This window comes from Camponotus floridanus, unplaced genomic scaffold (assembly GCF_003227725.1).
Source record: "Camponotus floridanus strain SB8 unplaced genomic scaffold, Cflo_v7.5 scaffold1, whole genome shotgun sequence".
Classification (NCBI taxonomy): Eukaryota; Metazoa; Arthropoda; class Insecta; order Hymenoptera; family Formicidae; genus Camponotus; species Camponotus floridanus.
The window spans coordinates 7254916-7266318 of NW_020229214.1; the positions used below are offsets into that span (position 1 = coordinate 7254916).

At 31.8% G+C, this 11403-nt stretch overlaps 2 protein-coding genes across 4 annotated transcripts; one reads left to right on the forward strand and one right to left on the reverse strand.

Moving 5' to 3' along the window:
- Positions 1-6402: 6402 nt before the first annotated feature.
- On the forward strand, positions 6403-8285 carry LOC105250167 (BLOC-1-related complex subunit 5). The gene is made up of 2 exons (XM_011256132.3): positions 6403-7290; positions 7607-8285. The coding sequence occupies exons 1-2, from the start codon at positions 6977-6979 to the stop codon at positions 8112-8114; spliced, it is 822 nt and encodes a 273-aa protein (XP_011254434.1). The 5' UTR covers positions 6403-6976; the 3' UTR covers positions 8115-8285.
- Positions 8104-9642, reverse strand: LOC105250166 (coiled-coil domain-containing protein 137). Of its 3 annotated transcripts, XM_020027218.2 has the most exons (3): positions 9348-9637; positions 8358-9166; positions 8104-8250 (listed from the first exon to the last, which is right to left on the reverse strand). In XM_020027218.2, exons 1-2 carry the CDS (start codon positions 9419-9421, stop codon positions 8359-8361), a joined length of 882 nt encoding a protein of 293 aa, XP_019882777.1. In that variant the 5' UTR covers positions 9422-9637; the 3' UTR covers positions 8104-8250; position 8358. The 3 variants fall into 3 exon arrangements, with proteins under 3 accessions (XP_019882777.1, XP_011254433.1, XP_011254431.1); XM_011256131.2 differs by lacking the exon at positions 8104-8250 and having other exon boundaries at positions 8286-9176; positions 9348-9642; XM_011256129.3 differs by lacking the exon at positions 8104-8250 and having other exon boundaries at positions 8286-9166; positions 9348-9638.
- Positions 9643-11403: the final 1761 nt, after the last annotated feature.

Below are 11403 nucleotides of genomic sequence, written 5' to 3' on the forward strand. Positions count from 1 at the left end.
ATATTTTTATTATATGATGTAGCTTTTAGTATTTATTATTATTTAATGTAATAATAAAGATCGATTCTTTATTATTGTATATAATTCTTTATATCTAATCAAACACGATTAGATAATGTAATGAATAGAATAACATATTATAATATGGAAAGTATAGATAATTTTATTTCTCCCTTAAATACATATATATAACACAGATATATATTATGAAAATACTATTTTATATACAAATATATACAGTTAAGTTATTGAAAATATCATTAAAATAAACAATTAAAGAAGAAAATTATTTTCAATGTATATTATATTATTGACATTATCATCATTAAAAGATGACTTGAAAGTAGAGTCGCATCAAAGGTGTAATTTTGAGATAAAAATCAAGTGAGTATAAAAGTGACGTTAAATTCGAATTGCTTGTATCTTGACGTGCGAAACCTTAACAGAAAATGGCCTCTGTCGTCATCAAAATAAAAAGACGTCGTAAAGACACATCGTACGACACTCAACCTTTTCGCGTTACTCGCGATGTACGATTCGAGATATGTATACACAAAGTATGAACATGCGAGTAAATCGCGTGCGCGCGTACGTGCGCACATACACACACACGCACACACAATTTTTAATTTCATTCTTAATTTTATTTTTCCCTCACATAAGGAGAGAATAAAAAATTCAACTACAAATTTATTTAGGATTGTCATGTTTTCTTGTCACGAAATAAACATACATGAATGTGTAATTATAAATATAATAAAATAAATATAATAAAATATAAAAAAGAAAGTATATATATATATATATTATAAATAATATATAATGATAAAAACAAATATAATTTCATCTACAGATGTTTTACGACTTTCGAATTAATAAAAATTTGCATATTTTGTGTAACATTTCGTAACAACTTAAGTTGATTAATCGCTGCTCCGTAAAATATTATATAAAATGTTTCGTTAAAATAATGTTTCGTTAAAATAATATTTCAGTGTAAACGTTCTAAAACAAATATTTTTTCAAGTGTAGCAAGTTTCACGTATCAATGTGAAAATAATTTGCGAACAAATGTATAAACAAAATGCGTATCTGAACATTTCGTTTCGCTTTTGTAGCGCAATTTGCATAAATTTATCTTTCTCGGATATATGTTTTTCTTTCGAATATTTGTATATTTCTGAAAGCATCATGAATCACTAATAAAATATTTATCAGCGATAAAAGCATAAATGGAAAATACAAATGCAAAGTAAATGGAAAATTTTATTGAAATAACATTATATATCTCGTACAAATAAACGAGAGAAGTAATTATTGAAATAAATAATTGTAAAAAATATTTCTTTTTTAAGAACTGTATTGTTAATTATGACAAGTAATACACATATAACACACACGCACATCTACACACACACACACACACACACACACACACACACACACACACACACACACAAATAAACACGTATATATGTAAACATAGAATAAATATAGAATAAATATAAGTGTAATAAATTTTAAAAAAGTTTGATAATATTATAATAGTGATTGTAAAAAAATTATCTGTTTATGTCAATTTATGTTTTTATAATTTTGAAGACATAATAACTTTTATGTATTCTCTAATAAAATTTGTTTTCTTGTAAATTTGTAAGATTTTTTTATATTTTCATGATTTGATGCATTTTAGATATATCGCAAAAAGAAAATAGAAAATTTCTCGATCGTACATTTATATGCAGAAAAGAGCGCGCAAATACTTTGCGGCGAAATTCGGTCGTTTGGCTATTTACTTGGCAGATCAACTCTCTCGTGACTTTACATTATTGTCTTGTCGCCTCAAATAATTCAACTTCTATAGTTTTTAAATTTAGAAGGATGGTATTGGATAATTATTGTTATGTTATGTAATATATATATATATGATATCCTATTATGTGATATATATATATATATATATATATATATATATAGACAAGTAAGCTATATGCACAAATATTTTTTATTAAAATTATAGAGCTCTGAATAAAAAATGTTTGTGCATATGGCTTACTTGTCTATATATATATATATCACATAATAGGAAAAATATTATTTAACAAAGTGCTTTTCATCTATTAATACAAATAGAAACAAAAAAATTGCGTTTTTATATATCTTATATATGTATATATATATATATATATATATATATATATAGTTATATTTGTTACATATTGACGAGTGTTTAATCTCAGCTTACAATTAATCAAAACTTAATCAAATACTTCGCGTCAATAACATTTAATTACTTAATCACAGTTTGTTTAAATCACGTGTTACACGTGATACATGTTATATAATTACATCCATATTGTATATATATATATATATATATATATATATATATACATACAATAAATAAATAAATAAATATATATATATATATATATATATATATATATATATATTCTCCCTTTATATTTTTTTTTTGATAAAGCTCGGTTTATATTTTATATTTTATTGTTAAAAAATGTAGAAAATAAAAAAACGCAGATATTTTTTACATTTAATTTCTTACAAATCTTTTATATTGGAAAAATTTAATTTATTCAAATTCATTTTATTTAAAAAATAATAATCAATCCATTCTGATATCATTTGCAACAAAATTGTTAAAAATAAGCAAAATTTTATTTCTAATAAATAAAAAATGCATACAAAATATATATGAAAGTGATATAACATACAAGTTATGTAGATAATATGAAAATATATATGAAAAAGTAATGCGATTTGGAACGAAGCATCATAAATTCGCTTGTTTATCATTAATCATATTTATTACAAATTTATTATAATTATAAACATACATATACAAAATGTCATGCGCCGTAAACTTTCCGTAAGATAAATTTCTTGCATACATCTCTTATAAATAAAACAATTAAATAAATATATATGAAAAAATAAAAAAAATTAAATAAGAGAAAAAAAGCCATTTAAACTTAAGTTTATAATTAATATTTATAATTAATATTTTAATATTTTCAAAAAATTTTTAATAAAAAAATAAATTTTAATGAAAAAATATATTTTCTAAATTTTGGGTTTATTTTTTATTTTTATTTTCTATCTAATTTTATTTTATTTTAGTTTATTCTAATTTTAGTTTATTTTCTATCTAATTTATAATCAATTTCTAATTGCTTTATTAGCACAAAAATTATTTTATTGCGTATACTTTATCTAAATTAAAAATGGTTTAAAATAAATGGTTTAAAATAAAAATGTATCACTTATATATTATCTTCCCCAAAAGTAAAAAATAATTGTCTTATCATTATTATTAAAATATTCTTTGAAATGTTCTCAGTTGCAGTAATCGTTACACAAAATTGTCGTAAAAGTTTTATGTATTTTATTTTTATTGTATTGTATTTTTTAATTTAAGTATATATAGTAATAAAATATTATAGAAATAGAGAGAGAAAACAGAAATTTTTTGAAAGATTAAAACACATGCTTTCAGAATTCATAGCATTATATACATTAAGTGAAAAATAAATAAATGTTAAAAAGATTTTATACATACACACACATATATGTATTAATATGTGTGTGTGCGCGTGCGTGCGTGTGTGTTGGATGTATATGTTTTACCTTTTCTCATGTAGCTGTCATAATTTGTCAAGAGGAGATTATAGTAAATGTTTATCTATATACTTTAAGATAATATAAAAATATTTTAAAATAATAAAATTACCTTGAAAAATATTTCACCGATAGTACAGAAAGAGCATTGTAGAATTTAAAAGTACTTCTTAAATGGAAATGTAGAAATGTAAGAGATTTAGATGGCGTTTTATATAATAAAAATCACTAAAGAAAACTCTTAGAGTATATCCAAACAAATTTGCATAAACGCATAATATATATACACATATATATATATATATATATATATATATATATATATATACGTTTTAATTAGTATGAGACTCACAAATGATTCCGCATCGATTGACTACCCAACTAGAACATGAAACTCATAATGACATCATTATGACGTTATCTAAAAGTCATTTTAGAATCATTTTAGAGTTTTTTTAAAATAAAAATAATTATCTCATTTGATATACTTTTGGCAATGTTTTGGTGACTTATTTTTGATATTATATTGACTATATGTATATATATTATAGTATATATAGTATGTATATGTATGATATGTATATTTTAATTATATTTAAGCAACATAATCTTTTTAAAATTATATAATGCGATTATTGAACTTAAAAATTTATGATTCTTTTTGTCATCTTTAACTCATTTTTTAATCATTTTTGTTTAGATAACTTTTAAGTAATAAAATCATGATGACGTCATAATGATGTCATTATGAGTTTCATGTTCTACCTGGGTATGCAGAACTTAGATAGAATTTAAATTAAAAACACGGATGCCAACTTGTGCCAACCATTTTTATTTTATATTTTACAGTAAAAGACTAATCTCATAAACGTTTTAATTAATCTCACAATCAGTTACAAACGATAAAAAAAAACTCGAAAAATCAAAATGAAGGTGCCAAATTACCGGAGGCCCAGTTGTACAGTACGCGTCAATGACCGCATTCAGCGGACTCGGGAGCGCCTCGTTTGACCACGTTGCGATTGACCGCAGTCAATTATATCGACCTGTGCCTAGGGTAACCAGCAACGATTGATCAATCAGAGAGTCCTATTTGGAATTGGCCAATTAACGTAGTCAATCGGATGTCACCCAGCAGCTCAACCGCTAAGTAGCAATCGAACGTGATTGGTTTCTACTTTCCGACCAATCAGCGTCAAATGACAACGGAAAATCTAGTAATGTTGCCCAACTGTTGAATTCACTAAATGCGGCCAATGGCCGCATTCAGCGGACTCAACCGTTAAGTAGCACTTGAATATAATTGGACTCTACTTTCAGGTCCGACCAATCAGCGTCGAGTTACATCGGAAAATCTAGGAATGTTGCCCAACTGTTGAGTCCGCTGAATACGGCCAATGATTCGTTCCGTTTCCTTAGCGAGGATTGATAATACTTATCATTTGCTAATGCATAAGATCCTCTGCATTAGCAAGAAGCGTCCCGTTTGTCCACATCCCGATTGATCACAGCCAATCATATCGACCTGTATCTAGAGTAATCAGCAACGATTAACCAATCAGAGAGTCCTATTTTGAATTGGCCAATTGGCGACCTGCACAATCAAATTCCGTCCGCATTAGCAAGGGATATATATTATCCCTTGCTAGGGAAACGGAACAAATCAATTGCTGCATTCAACAGTTGGACAACATTACTAGATTTTCCGATGTATTCAACGCTGTATGGCTGGATCTGAAAGTAGAAATCAATCATGGGCTCCGAAAACTTGACATCCCCACTTTGACTTCAGAATTTTTTTTTAATCGTTTGTGATAGCCAAAATGGCGTCGAAAAATGTACAAGTGTGCACTTTTATTATGTACACTTTGGCCGGTATTCATAGTCCGACCTTATATTTGAGATCGTCTTAAGTTCGAGCTTGAAATGCTATGCAGCTATTTGATTGGTTGAAGGAGGTCTTAAGTCAACCTCCAAGCAGACTTAAGACGATCTTAAATATAAGATCGGACTATGAATACCAGCCTTTAAGTGCAATTTTCTAATCTGTATGTAAAATCTGAGAAGCGTTCGTGACTAGGTTGCTGCATAAAAGCCTATAGAAATCAAAGCAAAAAAGGTTTTCATTTATTTCGCATCACAAAAAGCGAAAAAAACAACGAAAAATGCGAAGAATAACTGAAATTAATTGGCAAAAATACATTATCATCAAGAATTCATGCAAATATATAATTTGAATGAGCTAAAATGGCGAACGATTGTAGTATTTTGTATATCTAGTGACTCTTTAATATATATCTTTCTCTCTCTCGTAGGATTTAGCAGAAACGTGGTGGACTTCCGGCTCGTGTCTCTAGGTCTATTCTTTATAGCTGAACTGGTTGCACTGGACTGCACTAGTTCAGAGGTTATCTTTTTCCTCCCAATGTGAATGAAAAAGGATAACCTCTGAACTAGTGCAGCCTAGTGCAACCAGTTCAGCTATAAAGAACAGACCTTCTGATTGTGTCTCTAGTTCAGTAGTGATGTGGCCATTCTGTACTTCGTTTGTACAATACAAGATGGCATAATTATCGCATACTGATTTTATCGAATCAATTTCCTCACTATATTTTTATATAATTAACGATTGACATGGATTGACAGGAAAGTTAGCAGACGAATCGAATATAAGAAGTATCATATAAATATAATTCTGAAGTAATCCAAATACAAATAAATAAAATACTTATACAAACAATATACGTATATAACAATATACGTATAAAAAAAAATAAAAATACTAAACGGCGTAAAAACATAATGGTAAAATAAGATAATGGATATTCCCTATGTTATACATAATAATGTGCATAACTTTTGCATAACCTTCTAGTGTAACAAATCTTGCGCTAGATAACAGTTTATAAAATTGAAAAAAATATCCTAAACAAAATAAAATCTTACTTGTGCGACACAATTACGACATATTATAATACGATATAAACAGTAAAAATATCCACCAAACATTTCATAAAAATTGCAAAAATAGTGAAAGTATATTGTGCAATATATGAAATATATCGAATATATATATACTTTACTGTGGTGGTTGTGAAATATGACTTCATATAACTTCTAGTTCTCATAGCTTGTCAGAGAGATTTACAATGTGTGAAATTTGTGATTCAGATCACAATTTGTGAAATTCATTATATGCTTATATGCTCAATGCCTCACGAAGATAATTAAGGAATATTAAATAAATCGTGAAATATATTAAATACATTGTGTGTGAAGTAATTTTCTAATATAGTCGCTGTTAATCTTTCCATTTTGATAAATTGCAAGAAACATTAAAATGGGATCCGAACAAAGCTCTCAAAGTGGTAATCAAGGTAATAATAGTGGAAGAGCGAGGACTAGTCAGCTTAGACGAGGCAAAAGTGTTCCAAATCGCGAAAGAATGCCAGAAGATACCCCACCGAGATGCACCAGTCCTGGTGCCAGTATTTGTTCCGATTCCGACCTTCCGTATATTTCTTATACCGTGAATCGACCTATCGGAGATTCGCCAAAGATGACTAACAAGCAGTCACAACTTTATAGAGGAAAGAGTATCGGAGCTGGGGAGATTTCGAGGCGAAAAAATAGCTTAGGCACCATGAATCACAGGTATATCAAATCAACTATAAGATATCAATTTACATATATTTCATTAACTCTAAAGTTTGATAAAATATATAATTAAACAATAATAATAATCCTTACATCTTGTTGATATATAATTTTATATTAATTTCCATAATTTTATTTTTTCATGCACATAAAAACTCTTTAATAATGTGTGCAAATGTAATATGTATTACTTTATTATTAGACATTTATTTTATTGTGTCTCATAAAATTAAAATTTTAGAAATACAGTATCTAGTATGCATCAATCTAATGTGACATTTTATCAATTTAATCTCTTTTTCTATTCTATCAGACACACAAAGATTAATACATCGGACAATAAAATTCATAACATTGTGGTGGTGAAGCCAGCTCAAGCAGATCCTACAGCAGATAAAGATCCTGATTTAGTGAAACTGCAGAGTATTCCAATGTTCCTGCCAATTATGCGCGGTACGTTAAATCTACCACCAGGTGTGCGCGATCCAGAAGTTCTAGAAAGACTTGATCCCGTTGGCCTATTTAACTTATGCGCGCGTTATCAACATCATCTTAATACAAATGCGCAGACAATAGCTATGGAACAAGTCAGTCTATGCACAAATGTAGAAGCAGAGTTTGCTAAGGCGCTCAATTTTGCTGTTGATCGGCAGAAAAAGTTTGCCAGATTCGCCGAGCAATTGAATAAGGTACACGAACTCAGTCGCCAGCTCACCAGATGCCATTCGCTTCTTAATCAAACTCTCGAGAGCCTCGAGACGCTCAATAATCTGTTGCCAATAGAAGAGAGACTCGAACCTTTTGTCTGGACCACGGGTTAAATCGGATTCAAATGTTGCAATTGAAAATTATTATTGCTTATATTTTCTTAGCAAAGAAAATTCTATCGATAATCCTCATAATCTTCTAACTTCATAAAATTACAAATTACATTATAAGAATTTTAACATCCAATCTCTACATGCAATGGACAGAAAAATAAGAAAACCAAATTAAGAAAAAGAAAACAAATATACATTATTTATTGAAACACAATTTATTGTCTTTATTAATTCTGAACATACCCTAGCAGCTTCTATTAGCCAATCGCTGGGACTTCAGCCGTCTGTATGCAACAATAGCATCGCTCTGTTGTTTCTCCAGTTTTCTTCTTTCTATCACAGGTAAGTTTTTTCTTTTTCCAGATCGATCCATCACTTTGGAATTAGAAGAAACCTTCGAGTTTTCTAGTAGCGAATTCAGTAACAAATTCTTCGGTTTCCTTTCTTCATTCATTTTCTTTGATTTGATATTCAATTTTGGAGGCTCATGAGCTACTTCGTTAAAGGCAATTTTATCTTGCAAATTTTCAAACTCGTCAGCATTCTTTAATTTCTTTTCTCTTTTCAACTGCAATTTCAGCTTTCGTTTCTCGTTCTTTGTCAAAGAGGTTTCAGTTGTTTTCTTTTTTCTCTTGATGTTTTTGTGAGCTCGCAATATTTCTACATCGTCCTTTTCGCGTTTGCACTTTATTAAGCCCTGAATTTGTCCAGATTCAAGATCCCGTTCAATCTGAACACCATATTTTTTCTCAAATGCAGTCTCCTTAAGAAAGGCATACGTATCCTTGGAAATTCTGTGCAAAAATTGTTCACCAGATTCATTTGGTCGTTGTTGAAACACTGGTACAGTTTTCTCAGGTTTTGCTTTTGGATGCAAACTTAGTTTGGAGTGTTGCTGACCTACGCAGATGAGTGCGTTTTTCTTCTTTCGTTTTCTTTTTGAAATATTGTTGGTCTTTGCGGCTTCCTTTAATTTGATCATGCGTTCAAGACTCTTCGGAATAGCCTGTTCATCCGTGTCCTTCGGTGCAATATTCGTGCGCAATTCTAACCTAAAACAAACTGTATTAATATACATCTATGAGTGTGTTCCATTTGATGCTACTTTCGCTTCAAAGCGTTTGATGGACCAATGAGAGGGAAGAATCTTGCGCTTCGGAACTAAAATAACGTCAAGCGGAGGGCACTTGTACTTCGTTGTTTAACTTAAAAATTGCTAATACTACAACTCACTCCGCTAAACGTTTGGCGCGCTGCTTTTCGACATCCTTGACACCTCGATGTTTCTTCGCCGGTATCTTGCCCATTTGTCTTTTACCGTTTCCCCGATTTAGCGTAAATGTTTAAGGTTACGTTCCAAAACGTAAGTAGACCGAGGAAATTTTACTCGGATGGCCGTTCCGTTCGAATCTCTTTTAAGCCTTTCTGATTGGTTCTAATCGGCCATCGAATAAAATTTTCCTCGGTTACTTACGTTCTGGGGTACGTTCCAAAATGAACTCTCCGAGGAAAATTTTACTCGATAGCCGTTCCGAAATTCTTTTAAGGTCCAGTTCCACGATCCAGTTAATCCGAGTTTAAGTAGTGAATGGATCAATCAGGACTCAGTTTAACGTATTAAACTCCGATTTATTGACTCGAGTTGTGGAACCGGGCTTAGGCCCGATTTCACCAACCGCGTTTAACTTTAATCTTAGTTCAATTCACTCTTTGTCTCTTTCTAAAGGAAGAGTTAAAAGGAGATAAAGAGTGAGTTAAACTAAGATTAAAGTTAAACGCTGTTGATGAAATCGGGCATTAAGGTGCAATTTCATTGACGCTAAAAAGTAGCGTCAACCATTGGTTGAACAAAGAAGTAAGTAGTTGCTTCATTGTTTAACCAATGGTTGACGCTACTTTTTAGCGTCAACCACTTTTAAAGGTGCAATTTCATTGACGCTAGAAACCAGCGGCAAATTAAAATCACTAGACTTTCTTTAGATATGGCGTCAATAAAATAAAGTTCAAACAGTTTCAACTTTTTCAGTGTGTAAAGCGGCCTTTTCATTGACGCTACTTTTTAGCGTCAATGAAATTGCACCTTAAAGATGCGGCCTCATTGACGCTAAAAAGTAGCGTCAACCATTGGTTGAACAATGAAGCAACTATACTTACCTCTTTGTTCAACCAATGGTTGACGCTACTTTTTAGCGTCAATGAGGCCGCACCTTAACAGTTGGCAGCCCTACGAGATAGGCTGTGCAGCACTGCGCGTATATAAAATAAATTTGAAATCGCTTCTAGCCTAACCATCTTCACGCGATCGACTTTATTTGAATTGCACGGCATCGCATCGAATTATGATGCAGCGTCGATTTGTTCGAACGTAATTCGGGACATCGCGATGCTGTATAAGCGTCGAATGAGCACGAATTGTCACGCAAATATGATAAATCACATCTACTCACCGTTCACCGACTGTTCCACAGGCCGCTCCACTCGCTCGCCTCGGGACGTCCCATTCCGATCTTGATGCACACGATATCATCAACGTGAACGCGCGACACTTTATTCGGCACTCCCGATATTCGCTCACATCCGATAATCATCAAGAACGCAAATAACGCGACGCGACTTCGCTCCATCTTCGCGATCGCGCTATCACTGAAATGTGAAAAATAGCTGTCGCGCACTTTCACCGACATATTATGAAAGTCGCGCGATCATCCTTGAACACTTTCGACGCTCTTTCACTCGCGATATTCGTTTAAAAACGGTTAAAAGACGCGAAAAATGCGGACGTACAACGATCCGTGTAACTGCGTATGACTCCGATTCACGTATGACGCGTATGACGTAGAATGACGCGTATGACGTAGCGATCACGCGCTAACATGGCGGCCGAACCAGTGCGCAGAAACGAATGCGCACTGGTTCGGCCGCCATGTTAGCGCGTGATCGCTACGTCATACGCGTCATTCTACGTCATACGCGTCATACGTGAATCGGAGTCATACGCAGTTACACGGATCGTTGTACGTCCGCATTTTTCGCGTCTTTTAACCGTTTTTAAACGAATATCGCGAGTGAAAGAGCGTCGAAAGTGTTCAAGGATGATCGCGCGACTTTCATAATATGTCGGTGAAAGTGCGCGACAGCTATTTTTCACATTTCAGTGATAGCGCGATCGCGAAGATGGAGCGAAGTCGCGTCGCGTTATTTGCGTCCTTGATGATTATCGGATGTGAGCGAATATCGGGAGTGCCGAATAAAGTGTCGCGCGTTCACGTTGATGATATCGTGTGCATCA